Here is an 18621-nt window from a genome sequence, read left to right as displayed (position 1 = left end):
TTAAATGTAATCACATCGGGTTCAGCTTGTTGAGAAATTTTCCCTGAATCTGAAATTTCTCCCTCAGACAAAACCTCCCTGGCCCCCTCAGACTGGTGTAGGGGCATTTCAGAACCATTATCATCAGCGTCCTCATGCTCTTCAGTATCTAAAACAGAGCAGTCGCGCTTACGCTGATAAGTGGGCATTTTGGCTAAAATGTTTTTGATAGAATTATCCATTACAGCCGTTAATTGTTGCATAGTAAGGAGTATTGGCGCGCTAGATGTACTAGGGGCCTCCTGAGTGGGCAAGACTCGTGTAGACGAAGGAGGGAATGATGCAGTACCATGCTTACTCCCCTCACTTGAGGAATCATCTTGGGCATCATTTTCAGTGTCACATAAATCACATTTATTTAAATGAGAAGGAACCCTGGCTTCCCCACATTCAGAACACAGTCTATCTGGTAGTTCAGACATGTTAAACAGGCATAAACTTGATAACAAAGTACAAAAAACGTTTTAAAATAAAACCGTTACTGTCACTTTAAATTTTAAACTGAACACACTTTATTACTGCAATTGCGAAAAAGTATGAAGGAATTGTTCAAAATTCACCAAAATTTCACCACAGTGTCTTAAAGCCTTAAAAGTATTGCACACCAAATTTGGAAGCTTTAACCCTTAAAATAACGGAACCGGAGCCGTTTTTAACTTTAACCCCTTTACAGTCCCTGGTATCTGCTTTGCTGAGACCCAACCAAGCCCAAAGGGGAATACGATACCAAATGATGCCTTCAGAAAGTCTTTTCTATGTATCAGAGCTCCTCACACATGCGACTGCATGTCATGCCTCTCAAAAACAAGTGCGCAATACCGGCGCGAAAATGAGGCTCTGCCTATGATTAGGGAAAGCCCCTAAAGAATAAGGTGTCTAAAACAGTGCCTGCCGATATTATTTTACCAAAATACCCAGATTAAATGATTCCTCAAGGCTAAATATGTGTAATATATGAATCGATTTAGCCCAGAAAAAGTCTACAGTCTTAATAAGCCCTTGTGAAGCCCTTATTTACTTTCAGAATAAACATGGCTTACCGGATCCCATAGGGAAAATGACAGCTTCCAGCATTACATCGTCTTGTTAGAATGTGTCATACCTCAAGCAGCAAAAGACTGCTCACTGTTCCCCCAACTGAAGTTAATTCCTCTCAACAGTCCTGTGTGGAACAGCCATGGATTTTAGTAACGGTTGCTAAAATCATTTTCCTCTTACAAACAGAAATCTTCATCTCTTTTCTGTTTCAGAGTAAATAGTACATACCAGCACTATTTTAAAATAACAAACTCTTGATTGAATAATAAAAACTACAGTTAAACACTAAAAAAACTCTAAGCCATCTCCGTGGAGATGTTGCCTGTACAACGGCAAAGAGAATGACTGGGGTAGGCGGAGCCTAGGAGGGATCATGTGACCAGCTTTGCTGGGCTCTTTGCCATTTCCTGTTGGGGAAGAGAATATCCCACAAGTAAGGATGACGCCGTGGACCGGACACACCTATGTTGGAGAAATTTGGGTTTACTATCCCTTTAATAAACAGAAACTAGTAGAAATAAGGTGTATTTGTTTATTGGGTACTAAGACTGGAAATGCTGCAAGGTTCTAGCAATACAGTTTTTCTACTTGTGTGGAAGATGGAATATGTTTGTATTCTCGCTTATTTTTATACCAAGCCAAGATGGCTGCCCGAGGTGGGAAATATCACAAAGAAATATATTTTCCTGCAACATTTCACGCAACGGTTGACTAGAACTAGATAACTTTGATTTTGAACATAAACCATTTAATATCAGGATTCATTTTTCTATTTGTTTTTATTGGCTACCAAAGATGGTGGCTGTCAATATTGCCACCATAATAGATTTGACAACAACTTTGCCACAGTGAAATCTAATGTTATTGATAATGTATAACATTGTTAAATGGATATCAAACAATGCTGCTTTAGTATTTAAAAGGGCCATAATACCCAAATGTTTAAACACTTGAAAGTGATGCAGCACAGCTGTAAAAAGCTGACTAGAAAATATCTCCTGAACATCTCTATGTAAAAAAGAAAGATATTTTACCTCAAAAGTTCCTCAGTAGCCACCTCCCATTGTAAAGGATTTCTAAGCAGCATTTTAGTGTGTCTGTCCTGGGACAGCTGAAGGGATGAGCATTGTGAACTCTCATATTATTTCACCAATCAGGTAAAGGAAGCTTACTATGAAATCTCATGAGAGATAAGTCAAATCTCATGAGATCACAGTAAGAGTTCATGACCTCAGCACTGCTGATGCTGATTGGCTGCCGTTCATTTCTTCATTTTTTTTTATTTTTTTTTTACCTGCAGCTGAAGTATAACTTTTTACACAGAACTTACTCTGCTGAGCTGAGGAGATTGTGAGGTAAAATATCTTCCTTTTTTACATAGAGATGCTCAGGTGATATTTATTTTCCTGTCAGATTTTTACAGTTATACTGCATCAGTTTCAAGTGATTTAGCATATGAGTATTATGTCCCTTTAATTACATTATATACATATATATATATATATATACACACACACACCAAAGTAAACAAAGAAATAGGAGTAAAAATAAAAAAAAATATTTAAAAAAAAAAAAAAAAACTGACTACTTAATTTGTTTTCTTGCTAAATGAGAATTTATAAATTCTCAGTATACCAATTCTCTGCAGCTAGATAAAGGAGCTGACTAAACTCAATTTTTTTCCTTTCAGGATTCGGATAGAGAAGCAATTTTAAGCAAAAAGCAACTCTCTCATTTACTTCTATTAACTAATTTAACAAGATTTAAAGCTTAGGAGACGGCCCAATTTAGGTTCAGCACCCTGGATAGCGCTTGCTTATTGGCGGCTACATTTAGCCACCAATAAGCAAGCATAACCCAGGTTCTGAACTAAAAATGAGCCGGGCTCCTAAGATTTACATTCTAGCTTTTAAAAATAAAAATAGCAAGAGAACGAAGAAAAATTAATAGGAGTAAATTAGAAAGTAGCTTAAAATTACATGCTCTATCTGAATCATTAAAGAAGAAAATTGGGTTTAGTATCCCTTTAAGTTAAACTTTCATATGATTTTTGCAGCAAACGTCCCTAGTGGAACTGTGACAAACTGAAGTTTAAAAAAAAAAAAAAAAAAAAAAAAAAAAAAAAAAAAAAAGGGAAAAACCTTTTAAAATGATAAATATTACATATTGTGGTGATTTCTAGTAAATAGACATAACAGCAAAAATCGGAATGTAATATAAATATCAAAATGCTTCTAATAAAAGCTATAGCCATTTAAAAATTGTGAAATATAAGGAGGAGCGCTCAGAGAACTAAAGATATAAGGCACCAATATACTAGAAAATAATAATTTATTACAAAACACTTCATATAAAAGATTGATTATAAGGCATATGCAATGAAATCTGACATCTCCGATAAAAAGTAAGAATGAATACAATACATATAAAAGAGAGTGCTAGTAAAAACAATATATCAAACTAATTTGGGAATATTGCCACCACTGGAGTCACAAGTTGTAGTCCGCACCTATAGGTGTTAACTGAATTTGTAAGCAAAGTTAGTATCCTTAAGGTAAAGGACGGATTCGTAAAGCAACTATGTTTCAATGTCTCAAAGAGAACCGCAAAACATTTACAGCTGTTAGATCTTCAGATAGTATAAAACAGTATCCCAAAGGGGATAAGCTTCTGGGCTGGGCTGGAGTAAGGGGAAGCGTTTCACAGACCTTTCTCGCTGTCTCAACCTCTGTATTCCTTGTCTCAGCCGTTGGGTCACATGTGCCAATACGTCACGATACTCCGATCCTTACAGGTGGATACTTTTTCAAAATCCAAGCCGGTTCACTTCCTCAAAGATGACAAGATAAGGTATTTCTGCATCCACTCTTTAAGTGCTAATAGCACGCAGGATTGGTCTTAAGAGCTTGTCTTTAGGTATTTGCATACCAGAGAGTGAAACTTCCAAGAAATTCCTGAAGTCTGCCAGCGTACTACACTGGTCCGTGTTAGTGACTCAAATTAGCATAAACTCCACCACATTGACGCGTTTCTCCCTGCATGAGGGCTTTTTCAAGATGACTAATAGCAGTTCAATGCATCCTTATATGTGATCCAAATGTTTCAAATTGGCTATAGCGGTTTAATGATATTTTAAGGTGGTATTGGCAATATTGCATTAGACATATATTACTATTATTATGTAAACATGGTATTGGCAAATTCCTCAAGATAGCAGTTAAGACAATCTTATAGAACTAGCTATTATTATTAAATTATCCTATTTAACAATCCTAAAAGATAAGATCAAATATTTTATGTTATCTTTTAGGTATGTTATATAGGATAATATGAGTGTGTTTGTTTTCTTGCTTGTAATCTGAATGCCATTCCAAGCAAAGATGGCTGCCTGTAGCGTGAAATGTGGCAAACACATTTTCCTACAACATTCCACCCAACATCCAATGAGCCGTGCATATCAGGACCGCATTATTTTGAATAGCAGCTTGAATTTTTATAGTGGAGTTTTCCGTAAGTTAACAATCTCACTTAAAGGGACATAATACTCATATGCTAAATCACTTGAAACTGATGCAGCATAACTGTAAAAAGCTGACAGGAAAATATCACCTGAGCATCTCTATGTAAAAAAGGAAGATATTTTACCTCACAATTTCCTCAGCTCAGCAGAGTAAGTTCTGTGTAAAAAGTTATACTCAGTTGCTCCCAGCTGCAGGTAAACAAATTTAAAAAAAATGAAGAAATGAACAGCAGCCAATCAGCATCAGCAGTGCTGAGGTCATGAACTCTTACTGTGATCTCATGAGATTTGACTTAACTCTCATGAGATTTCATAGTAAGCTTCCTTTACCTGATTGGTGAAATAATATGAGAGTGCACGATGCTAGTCCCTTCAGATGTCCCAGGACAAACACACAAAAATGCTGCTTAGAAATCCTTTACAATGGGAGGTGGCTACTGAGGAACTTTTGAGGTAAAATATCTTTCTTTTTTACATAGAGATGTTCAGGTGATATTTTCTAATCAGCTTTTTACAGCTATGCTGCATCACTTTCAAGTGTTTAAACATTTGGGTATTATGGCCCTTTAATTTTGAATAAGGGCCTATGTAATGAGGCTTCACCACCATACTATTCTGCAGGCCAGCAAAATGCCATCCTCCAAAAGAGCAGGAATCTAGACTGTACAACTCAGCATAGCCTTGAGATACAACCTCCACATACCAAGATAGCAGAACAATGCTCGGCACGTTCCAATTCTCTCTCTTCTTTCCTAATTAAGAACAATATTCTAATAATGTAGTCTGTGTTTCTCTAGGGGGTAGGTGACCGAACAGCTTTATTTAGCCACTCTTTGTCCTTGTCATTAGATAAGATTAAACTAGAACTCAGCATAAAGCGTTTCAGCTGTCTTTACGCAGCCAAAGACAAATACAAAGCAAAAGGGGAAACTGTAAATATTTGCAAGGTTATATTAGAAAGTACTACTAAATCTGATTACAAACCCGAAGCTGAAACCATTTATTATCCTTTAACCCAATAAAAAAAAAAAAAAATGATTTGCCAAGTTCAATGTTCAGATTAAAGCAGGCACACTTAAAGGGACACTCAATCAAATTGAAACTTTCATTATTCAGATAGAGCAGCCATTTTAAACAACTTTCCAATTTCCTTTTTATATTTAAACTTTGAGTCACCAGCTCCTACTGAGCATGTGCAAGAATAAGTGTGTATGCATTTGTGAATGGCTGATGGCTGTCACATGGTACGTGTATGCATTTGTGATTGGCTGATGGCTGTCACATGGTACAGGGGGAGTGGAAAAAGATATCACTTTTAAAATTGTCAGAAAAAAAAAATCTACTACTCACTTGAAGTTCAGACTAAGTGCTATGGCATTGTCTTGTTATTTTGCATTAGTTGATTATGCAAATCTACTGTGTTGACTGGTCCTTTAAGAATCCAGGTTACCAATTCCAGATTGTAATCAAAATGGAAGTGGTGTGTTCTGAGAAGCAGCACTGTAAGAAGCCAGGGGTTGTACTGTGTAGCAAAAATAGAGCAGCGTGTGCTGACAATTAGCAGTTTACTATGTGTCTACCAAGTGGGACTCTAAAGGTAGCTGACCCTGATGAGTACTTTATTCCTTATGCCTGCATTGTAAAAATATATATATATATATATATATATATATATATATATATATATATATATATATATATATATATATATATATATATAAAATCGTATGATGTTTAAAAAATGTGCATATGATTTTAAATAAAATTATATTGTGCTCGCATTAGTGCCACGTGAAAAATAAAAAAATGTCATGTTACATCCAGACCAAAAAACATTATTCTGAGTGCCTAGTGCGTCACAAAACCTAAATACCCCACTGCTTTAAAAATAAGACTGGATCTGTGAATAAAACAGTGCTCTACAAACATATCTATATAGTTACATATATAATGTGTGTGTATGTGTGTCTATATACATATGTATATTTGTTTCTTATTTAATAAAAACATGACTGAAATTTGTTCTTGCAGTAGACCAATAAAGAGGGCGTTTAAAGCACCACATATTGAAATATATTAAAGCAGGACTTGTGTATAGGGTTTGCCTTGATGTCGGCAGGTGCGCTTACATACTTAAAGGGACACTGAACCCACATTTTTTATTTTGTGATTCAGATAGAGCGTGCAATTTTAAGCAACTTTCTCATTTACTCCTATTAGCAAATGTTCTTCATTCTCCTGGTATCTTTATTTGAAAAGCAAGAATGTAAGTTTAGATGCATGCCCATTTTGGTGAACAACCTGGGCTGCTCTTGCTGATTGGTGGATACATTCATCCACCAATAAACAAGTGATGTCCAAGGTTCTTGAATTTCTTTTTCAAATAAGGATAGCAAGAGAATAAAGAAAAATTGATAATAGGAGTAAATTAGAAAGTTGCTTAAAATTGCATGCTCTATCTGAATCAAGAAAGAAGAAAACATTTGGGTTCAGTGTCCCTTTAAGCTGAAATATGGTACAAAATCCACCTTTTCTGAAAATTTACAAAATCGTGCACAGGTAACACTTTTCTCTAATCTTACGGCTTTTTTAGAAACACTCAGTCTAAAAAAATTTCTGGCTTTACAAATTCAAAAGAAATGTTTATTTAAAAGCTCATAGAGCAGTTACTGCTGTTACCCATAATGCTTACCATTGTTACCCACAACCCTTAGCTGTAATATAAGAACTGCATAATTTGCAATTCTGTCGAAAAAACTGCACCTTCTAGAAACACTGTTCTACAATACGTTTTATTCATCTGCCAAAATTTTTTTTTTTTATATATGACTATAACTTCTTATTTTTCATTCGTTTGGATTAATCCCCCATGCATTGCGAAACGCGTACACACTGGTAGCAAGGGGCATGTACATACCTGGGCTCTTCATCTTTTGGAGTCCGCTTCAAACAATATTTCTTCACCAAATTTCTAAAAAAAGAAAGAAAAATCATTAAAACGTTATGATTGTAGGCAAAAAAAAAAAACTGTAAATGTGAAAAAACAGCATCTAAACATGTTAAAAATATATTTTGCCTGAGAAAAACAGAATTTATGCTTACCTGATAAATTACTTTCTCCAACGGTGTGTCCGGTCCACGGCGTCATCCTTACTTGTGGGATATTCTCTTCCCCAACAGGAAATGGCAAAGAGCCCAGCAAAGCTGGTCACATGATCCCTCCTAGGCTCCGCCTACCCCAGTCATTCGACCGACGTACAGGAGGAAATATGCATAGGAGAAACCATATGATACCGTGGTGACTGTAGTTAGAGAAAATAATTCATCAGACCTGATTTAAAAAAAACCAGGGCGGGCCATGGACCGGACACACCGTTGGAGAAAGTAATTTATCAGGTAAGCATAAATTCTGTTTTCTCCAACATAGGTGTGTCCGGTCCACGGCGTCATCCTTACTTGTGGGAACCAATACCAAAGCTTTAGGACACGGATGAAGGGAGGGAGCAAATCAGGTCACCTAAATGGAAGGCACCACGGCTTGCAAAACCTCTCTCCCAAAAATAGCCTCTGAAGAAGCAAAAGTATCAAATTTGTAAAATTTGGCAAAAGTGTGCAGTGAAGACCAAGTCGCTGCCTTACATATCTGGTCAACAGAAGCCTCATTCTTGAAGGCCCATGTGGAAGCCACAGCCCTAGTGGAGTGAGCTGTGATTCTTTCAGGAGGCTGCCGTCCGGCAGTCTCATAAGCCAATCGGATAATGCTTTTAAGCCAAAAAGAAAGAGAGGTAGAAGTTGCTTTTTGACCTCTCCTTTTACCAGAATAAACAACAAACAAAGAAGATGTTTGTCTGAAATCTTTAGTAGCCTCTAAATAAAATTTTAGAGCACGGACTACGTCCAAATTGTGTAACAAACGTTCCTTCTTTGAAACTGGATTCGGACACAAAGAAGATACAACTATCTCCTGGTTAATATTTTTGTTGGAAACAACTTTCGGAAGAAAACCAGGCTTAGTACGCAAAACCACCTTATCTGCATGGAACACCAGATAGGGCGGAGAACACTGCAGAGCAGATAACTCTGAAACTCTTCTGGCAGAAGAAATTGCAACCAAAAACAAAACTTTCCAAGATAATAACTTAATATCTACGGAATGTAAGGGTTCAAACGGAACCCCTTGAAGAACTGAAAGAACTAGATTTAGACTCCAGGGAGGAGTCAAAGGTCTGTAAACAGGCTTGATTCTAACCAGAGCCTGAACAAACACTTGAACGTCTGGCACAGTTGCCAGCCTTTTGTGAAGTAAAACAGATAAAGCAGAGATCTGTCCCTTCAGAGAACTTGCAGATAATCCTTTCTCCAAACCTTCTTGTAGAAAGGATAGAATCTTAGGAATTTTTATCTTGTTCCATGGGAATCCTTTAGATTCACACCAACAGATATACCTTTTCCATATTTTATGGTAAATTTTTCTAGTTACAGGCTTTCTAGCCTGAATCAGAGTATCTATTACAGAATCTGAAAACCCACGCTTTGATAAAATCAAGCGTTCAATCTCCAAGCCGTCAGTTGGAGGGAAACCAGATTCGGATGTTCGAATGGACCTTGAACAAGAAGGTCCTGTCTCAAAGGTAGCTTCCATGGTGGAGCCGATGACATATTCACCAGGTCTGCATACCAAGTCCTGCGTGGCCACGCAGGAGCTATCAAGATCACCGAAGCCCTCTCCTGATTGATCCTGGCTACCAGCCTGGGAATGAGAGGAAACGGTGGGAATACATAAGCTAGGTTGAAGGTCCAAGGTGCTACTAGTGCATCTACTAGAGTCGCCTTGGGATCCCTGGATCTGGACCCGTAGCAAGGAACCTTGAAGTTCTGACGAGAGGCCATCAGATCCATGTCTGGAATGCCCCATAATTGAGTTATTTGGGCAAAGATTTCCGGATGGAGTTCCCACTCCCCCGGATGGAATGTCTGACGACTCAGAAAATCCGCTTCCCAATTTTCCACTCCTGGGATGTGGATTGCAGACAAGTGGCAGGAGTGATCCTCCGCCCATTGAATCATCTTGGTCACTTCCTCCATCGCCAGGGAACTCCTTGTTCCCCCCTGATGGTTGATATATGCAACAGTCATCATGTTGTCTGATTGAAACCTTATGAATTTGGCCCTTGCTAGTTGAGGCCAAGCTTTGAGAGCATTGAATATCGCTCTCAGTTCCAGAATGTTTATCGGGAGAAGAGATTCTTCCCGAGACCATAGACCCTGAGCTTTCAGGGGTTCCCAGACCGCGCCCCAGCCCACCAGACTGGCGTCGGTCGTGACAATGACCCACTCTGGTCTGCGGAAGCTCATTCCCTGTGACAGGTTGTCCAGGATCAGCCACCAACGGAGTGAATCTCTGGTCTTTTGATCTACTTGAATCGTCGGAGACAAGTCTGTATAATCCCCATTCCACTGTCTGAGCATGCACAGTTGTAATGGTCTTAGATGAATTCGTGCAAAAGGAACTATGTCCATTGCTGCAACCATCAATCCTATTACTTCCATGCACTGTGCTATGGAAGGACGAAGAACAGAATGAAGTACTTGACAAGAGCTTAGAATCTTTGATTTTCTGACCTCTGTCAGAAAAATCCTCATTTCTAAGGAATCTATTATTGTTCCCAAGAAGGGAACTCTTGTTGACGGGGACAGAGAACTTTTTTCTTTGTTCACTTTCCATCCGTGAGATCTGAGAAAGGCTAGGACGATGTCCGTATGAGCCTTTGCTTTTGACAGAGACGACGCTTGAATCAGGATGTCGTCCAAGAAAGGTACTACTGCAATGCCCCTTGGTCTTAGAACCGCTAGAAGGGACCCTAGTACCTTTGTGAAAATTCTCAGAGCAGTGGCTAATCCGAATGGAAGTGCCACAAACTGGTAATGCTTGTCCAGAAAAGCGAACCTTAGGAACTGATGATGTTCCTTGTGGATAGGAATATGTAGGTACGCATCCTTTAAATCCACCGTGGTCATAAATTGACCTTCCTGGATGGTGGGAAGGATCGTTCGAATGGTTTCCATTTTGAACGATGGAACCCTGAGAAATTTGTTTAGGATCTTGAGATCTAAAATTGGTCTGAATGTTCCCTCTTTTTTGGGAACTATGAACAGGTTGGAGTAAAACCCCATCCCTTGTTCTCCTATTGGAACTGGATGGATTACTCCCATCTTTAACAGGTCTTCTACACAATGTAAGAATGCCTGTCTTTTTATTTGGTTTGAAGATAATTGAGACCTGTGGAACCTTCCCCTTGGGGGTAGTTCCTTGAATTCCAGGAGATAACCCTGAGAAACTATTTCTAGTGCCCAAGGATCCTGAACATCTCTTGCCCAAGCCTGAGCAAAGAGAGAAAGTCTGCCCCCCACCAGATCCGGTCCCGGATCGGGGGCCATCCCTTCATGCTGTTTTGGTAGCAGTGGCAGGCTTCTTGGCCTGCTTACCCTTGTTCCAGCCTTGCATCGGTCTCCAGGCTGGTTTGGGTTGTGAAGTATTACTCTTTTTAAGCAAACCCTCTAATTTTTTATCCATAGGATCTTTGAAAGCACAACTATCTTCTATAGGAATAGTCGTGCGTTTGTTTAGAGTAGAAACCGCCCCCTCGACCTTGGGGACTGTCTGCCATAAGTCCTTTCTGGGGTCGACTATAGGAAATAATTTCTTAAATAGTTGTCCAGGTAGCTGGTCTCTCGTCCTCAAAGTGTACTCCTAGTGCTGTGTACGATCTGCAGCAATTTGCAGCTTGAACCCTTTCACCTGCTCCTTTCTCTCGCTGTGTTTGTAATAAGAGAGATGCCCAAACCAGGTGGGCTGGTAGCTATGATCGGATGTCAAGTGTTTGTTAACCCGCCAGTTAACAGTCCATATATCTCTCTATTTCAAAATCTTGTTTTAGAGGAGTTTGGTGCACTAGAGAAGAAAGTGGGGAACTCCAATCTGAATATATATGAGATTAAAGCCTTGTCAAGATTAGCCAAAAAAGACAACTTGGTGATTAGGCAGGCGGACAAAGGAGGAGGGGTGGTTTTGCAAAATATGTCAGATTATTTACAGGAAGCTAATAGGATCCTTTTAGATCAAAATTATTATAAAAAACTTACATTTAATCCTACTAAAACTTATATGATTCAGTTAATTAAAATGGTAGACAAAGGGTTTCTAGAGGGGATCTTAACAAAAAAGGAGAAAGAATATCTGGTCCCTATGTCACCTAATCTAGCATATTACTATCACCTCCCGAAAATACACAAGTGTACCAATAATCCACCGGGTAGGCCCATTATTTCGGGCATAGGGAGTCTGACTTGCAACTTATCTGAATATATTGATCAATTTTTAAAAAAAATAGTGAAGGGGCTTCCGTCATACATCAAAGACACCCCAGACCTAATAGCTAAGTTATCGAAAATAGAAAAGGCAGGACGCAAGCTTATTTGGTTCACTTGTGACGTGACAGCTCTCTATTCAAATATAGAGCACCATCTGGGTATAGATGCTATAGATGTTTTTTTGAAGAGAGATCAATTTTTACCCAGTAAACAGAGATTATTTTTGTTGGAAGCAATTTCATTTGTGTTGAAACATAATTATTTTGTGTATCAGGAACAGAATGAGAATCTTGATATGGCGGCATTTAATTAGATCACAGCCCTATCTAGTTATTAGTTAGTAGTTTTTCTTATTATCATTAATCATTCCCTATTATTAGTTTTTAAAATATTAGACTCTGTCAGATACATTATAATATTCCACCAACAATTATAGATCTCACTACAAAACCCCAGAGAGAGAATTTGATTGGGACAGCTTTATTACATGATGTAATCTGTATTAACATTAGTACACACAGATCAATATATTTTTATATAATGAGTATTATTATCTTTAGGTATTTGCATTGTGTATATGAGTATTTGCATTTGTTATCTTTGTTATTAGGGGTAATATTTTTAATATTTTTTATATTTTTATATATTTTTATATATATATATCTATATATATATATATATATTTTTTTTTATAGTATAGATTTTTTATTATAGTATAGATCTTGTATATGTCAGACCATGGAGTTATGAATCATTGTTTCTGATATATAGTACAGTATTTTTTGTAAATGCATGAAGGAGTACTATCCCTATTAGGGGCTAGAACGTACGCATTAATATCCGTGCAACGCCATAGCGTATGTAGCCACTTTTGGTAACCTTGTATATATATCATGGAATGTCTAATTGTCACCTGTATTTCAAATGATATTACGCTATCGGCAGCAACCTGTACACCAGGAATTAGTGGATATACACTTACACACACGTTAGAGGTGGGTCACCACAGTACCCTGTGGTTGGTCTGATATTTCATGCGGATGACCAATCGTTCTGACGGTAATACACACCCCTTTTTACTATGGGGATTGTATACTCCTTCACGCATGCGCTTTAATTCGGCTTGAACGCCGAGTTAAGCTAATATAAGCTGTGCAGTTTAGATATGGTTTATTCACCTGAGGAAGCGGTCAAGGTAGACCGGGAAACGCGTTGTGATATATGTTTATGAAATAAACATTTGTTTTTAACCATATTTTTATCACGGCTGAGTGATATATGTTTAGGAATCGTTTTTATTAACAAACACTTGACATCCGATCATAGCTACCAGCCCACCTGGTTTGGGCATCTCTCTTATTACAAACACAGCGAGAGAAAGGAGCAGGTGAAAGGGTTCAAGCTGCAAATTGCTGCAGATCGTACACAGCACTAGGAGTACACTTTGAGGACGAGAGACCAGCTACCTGGACAGCTGTTAATGCTCCAGAAAGCCGTTGTAGCACTTCTCAAGTGCTTTACTTCTCGTAAGTACCATTCATGTGTGGGGAGTGAACAACTTTAAACACAGATTCACACTATGTTGGCGCCTTCTTCTTTTTTGTATTCTATACAGATTTGCCACGTTTGAATTGCCTTCAACTTTTGGAAGAAGTCTTTGCTGCCATACCATCAATATTCCAACTTTGGACTTTTGGGGTCACACACCTGATTTTGGTTTGATTGACATTTTTGTTTATGAGTTTATCTCACACCACCCAGCGTGTGGGACATTTATTGTTGTGTTTTTGCACTTGTATATGATTATCTACACATATTCTTTTGCTCACATTTGTTTTATATATGTATAACAGCAACATTTCTGATTTTTGTTGTTTTAAGGCGCTGCTGATTTAACACATTTTTTGTATTTATTCGAATAATTTCTTAAATATAGGGGGAGGAACAAAAGGTATGCCGGGCCTTTCCCACTCCTTATTTACTATGTCCGCCACCCGCTTGGGTATAGGAAAAGCATTGGGGGGCACCAGAACCTCTAGGAACTTGTCCATCTTACATAATTTCTCTGGAATGACCAAATTGTCACAATCATCCAGAGTAGATAACACCTCCTTAAGCAGTGCGCGGAGATGTTCTAATTTAAATTTAAATGTTACAACATCAGGTTCAGCTTGTTGAGAAATTTTTCCTGAATCTGAAATTTCTCCCTCAGACAAAACCTCCCTCCTGGCCCCTTCAGATTGGTGTGAGGGTATGTCAGAACAGTTATCATCAGCGTCCTCTTGCTCTTCAGTGTTTAAAACAGAGCAATCGCGCTTTCTCTGATAAGTAGGCATTTTGGATAAAATGTTTGCAATAGAATTATCCATTACAGCCGTTAATTGTTGCATGGTAATAAGTATTGGCGCACTAGATGTACTAGGGGCCTCTTGTGTGGGCAAAACTGGTGTAGACACAGAAGGGGATGATGCAGTATCATGCTTACTCCCCTCATTTGAGGAATCATCTTGGGCAATATCATTATCTGTGGCATCATTGTCCCTACTTTGTTTGGACACTATGGCACAATTATCACATAAATTTAAATGGGGAGAAACCTTAGTTTTCATACATATAGAACATAGCTTATCTGATGGTACAGACATGTTAAACAGGCTTAAACTTGTCAACAAAGCACAAAAAACGTTTTAAAATAAAACCGTTACTGTCACTTTAAATTTTAAACTGAACACACTTTATTACTGAATATGTGAAAAAGTATGAAGGAATTGTTCAAAATTCACCAAAATTTCACCACATTGTCTTAAAGCCTTAAAAGTATTGCACACCAAATTTGAAAGCTTTAACCCTTAAAATAACGGAACCGGAGCCGTTTTTACATTTAACCCCTATACAGTCCCAGGTATCTGCTTTGCTGAGACCCAACCAAGCCCAGAGGGGAATACGATACCAAATGACGCCTTCTATAAGCTTTTCCAGTGGTTCTTAGCTCCTCACACATGCATCTGCATGCCTTGCTTTCCAAAAACAACTGCGCATTAGTGGCGCGAAAATGAGGCTCTGCCTATGACTAGAAAAGGCCCCCATCTGAAAAAGGTGTCCAATACAGTGCCTGCCGTTTTTTAAAACAATCCCCAAGATTATAATAACTATTAAGAGTTATAATCTGCAAAATATGCTTATCAAAGTAATCGTTTTAGCCCAGAAAAATGTCTACCAGTTTTTTAAGCCCTTATGAAGCCCTTTATTCTTTTACTTAATCTAAGAAAATGGCTTACCGGTCCCCATAGGGGAAATGACAGCCTTCCAGCATTACATAGTCTTGTTAGAAATGTGGCCAGTCATACCTCAAGCAGAAAAGTCTGCCAACTGTTTCCCCCAACTGAAGTTACTTCATCTCAACAGTCCTGTGTGGAAACAGCAATCGATTTTAGTAACGTTTGCTAAAATCATCTTCCTCTTACAAACAGAAATCTTCATCTCTTTTCTGTTTCAGAGTAAATAGTACATACCAGCACTATTTTAAAATAACAAACACTTGATTGAAGGATAAAAACTACATTTAAACACCAAAAAACTCTTAGCCATCTCCGTGGAGATGTTGCCTGTGCAACGGCAAAGAGAATGACTGGGGTAGGCGGAGCCTAGGAGGGATCATGTGACCAGCTTTGCTGGGCTCTTTGCCATTTCCTGTTGGGGAAGAGAATATCCCACAAGTAAGGATGACGCCGTGAACCGGACACACCTATGTTGGAGAAATATATATTAAAAAAAAAATACATTTTAAATTAAATGAATACAGAAATATTGGTGAGTGTCAACTCCCACAGCTCTATTGGTCAGCACAGAACACCTCTAGCAGGTGATTGGTCTCTACACACATTTAGGGCATTTTCTTTTGGCACTTTTATTTCCCTTTAGCAACACACATTTGTCGTATGAAAACTTGTTTAGAGATGTCCTGAATTGCCAGATGAGCTATGGTGTGCACAGAAAAACTTTCATGAATCAGATAGGGCATACAGCTTTAAACAACTTTCCAATTCACTTTTATCATCAAATTTCCTTTGTTCTCTTGGTATTCTTTGTTAAAAGCTAAACCTGGGTTTTATGCTAATTTCTAAGCCCTTGAAGGCCGCCTCTTATCTCAGGGCATTTTCACAGTTTTTCTAGTTATACAATGCTAGTTCATGTGTGCCATGCAGGTAACATTGTGCTCACTCCCATGTATTTGACTCAGCACTGATTGGCTAAAATGCAACTCTATCATAAGAACTGAGATATGAGGGGCAGTCTGCAGAGGCTTAGATACAAGGTAATCACAGAGGTAAAAGTATATTAATATAACACTGTTGGTTGTGCAAAACTGGGGAATGGGTAATAAAGGGATTATCTATCTTTTTTAAAAAAAAAAAAAAAAAATCAAGTAGACTGTCCCTTTAAAGTATGTAAAAGTGTAAAATAATATGCTGTATATGCCCAACCCAACTTTTAAGCAACATTACAAATATGTGACCTTGAATACAAACAGATGTAATCCATTTATAAATATATCTACAGTATATAGTTATTATTAGGGCTGTGTCAAAAGTATAATTTGTTTGGTCGAATGAATAATCCTGTGGACATTCATTTTGAACAAATGAATGTTGTTAAGGACGAAAATCCCTTACATTATTTGTTTATAATTAGATCAAATACCCACATTTGAAATTTAAAATGTAACATTCGATTTAACAAATACTACTCAGATGTTAATAAGAAATTCATTGTTTTCCTATTCAAATGTTACATTTAAACATAGCATTAGAAATACTATTACATTAAGAGAAAGTTAGAATATTGTACAAACATTCGAAACCAACAAACAAGGTAAAATAAGTTAAATTTTTCCAATGTTGCAAAACATTCACAAATCTATAATATGTATCTATAAATCTATATATATGTATATATGGGGGGGGGTTTCTCCACACACAGAATAACTAATGAATATCTATTCCCGTTCCCTCATGCATATTCCTTGAGAGGGAGAACCACAGTGTTTACGGCCCGCAGCTCAATCATTTTCCTGCATTTTAGTTCCACTGCATCATTTTGTCTGGTTTTTAACATAAGGCCTAAAACACCTCATTATTATTCATTAGGTGAAATGCATAACAATGCAGTATCTTGGCAACCATGCAACGGTCCTTTCAGCGAGGGTCTTTCTGGCATTAACAGAAAGTGTCAGAAAAGCTAAATACTGTAGACAGTCATCATGCCATATATTTATACAGTAAATAAACCGAGGAGGCACTAGACTATTCACTTAAAGGGACAACAATCTTGATTGATTACTTACATCTAAAGTAGTGTATTTGAAAGGGCCATAATAGGTGAAAAATCATATGCTCTAATTCGTTAATACTATCGACCTTACATTACTATGTGTTTAACCCATGCAAAGGGGTTAAACACACAGTAGAAAGACTGCCCAGGACTCAGAGCACTGCTAGTCCCGAACAGAAATGGTCACTGATCCAATCAGCAGAGCTAGACGCACAACTCAGGGTTGAGCTTGCAGGAGAAATCATATCTCATTTTATCCCTTTCTGTACACACACATGTATATGTCTGTCTGTATAACAAAGCCAAATACTTAAAAGAACAATTGAAAATGAACATGTTATTACTTATTTCTCCTAACTTCCACTGGGAGTTTTAATGTCTTCTGCTGGCTATGTGTACACAGTTTTTCTATAGCCTATACTTACAGTAAATATAGAAACTTTCAGTATAGTTAGGCATAACTCAGGAAAATCAGCTATTTGAAATACAGGTATAAAGGTAAAGGAGCCATTTGTAAACCATTTTAATACACTCCAAGAGGTAAAATGGATCACTGGGAACAAATTATAGGGGAGAAACATACATTTAGGGTAAAATATTCCTTTAAGAACAACAATTAAAGGGATACTAAACCCAAATGTTTTCTTTAAATTCAGATAGAGCATGCAATTTTAAGCAAGTTTCTAATTTACTTCTATTAAGAAATTTTCTTTGTTCTCTTACTATCTTTATTTGAAAAGGCAGGAATGTAAGCTTGAGAGCTGGCCCATTTTTGGTTCAGCCCCCTGGGTAGTGCTTGCTGATTAGTGGCTAAATGTAGCCACCAATCAGCAAGTGTTACCCAGGTCATCATGAAAGAAATAATTTTAATTTTAATTTAAAGTTTATTACCATCCTGATAACATCACACAAAGACACTTAAAGGGATATGTTTCAAAAATGTTCACTGTAATATTCTGTTGTCCATTGTCATGTTTAATATTTATATTCTGCAGGAAAACAGAAACGGTGGCAGAAACGAGAACAAACAAGTCCGTTTTGCTAGACAAATTGCAAAAGCGTGTTTAATCGCAGGACATACAATAACGTGCTAGAAAGAATTTGCTTAAACAAAATTCCATTTAATTGCAAGATTTTAATGTGCAATTCTCACTTTCATAGGAAGGTCACTGTTCTTTGTGCAATAATGTATTCGGGGTGGAGTGTGTACTTGTTATCTTGAAACACATCCCTTTCCTCTGCCAATTCTTCTTTCTTTAATTAGCCCTGACATCTTGGCTTTTTCAGTAAATCTCCAGAGTGCAGGCATGATGTTTTTCCTG

General features: G+C 37.7%; 1 protein-coding gene across 2 annotated transcripts in view; it reads right to left on the bottom strand.

Moving 5' to 3' along the window:
* Positions 1-18621, bottom strand: part of FNBP1L (formin binding protein 1 like) — a 363084-nt gene that overhangs the window by 130000 nt on the left and 214463 nt on the right. For both annotated transcript variants that reach the window (XM_053694033.1, XM_053694034.1), the window contains exon 3: positions 7515-7568. In XM_053694033.1, coding sequence (XP_053550008.1) covers positions 7515-7568 — 54 coding nt within the window. The remainder of the gene's footprint in view (positions 1-7514; positions 7569-18621) is intronic.

This window comes from Bombina bombina, chromosome 10 (genome assembly GCF_027579735.1).
Source record: "Bombina bombina isolate aBomBom1 chromosome 10, aBomBom1.pri, whole genome shotgun sequence".
In the NCBI taxonomy this organism is placed as follows: domain Eukaryota; kingdom Metazoa; phylum Chordata; class Amphibia; order Anura; family Bombinatoridae; genus Bombina; species Bombina bombina.
The sequence above is the reverse complement of the archived record's forward strand: the minus strand, read 5'-3'. Positions and strand labels throughout refer to the sequence as shown.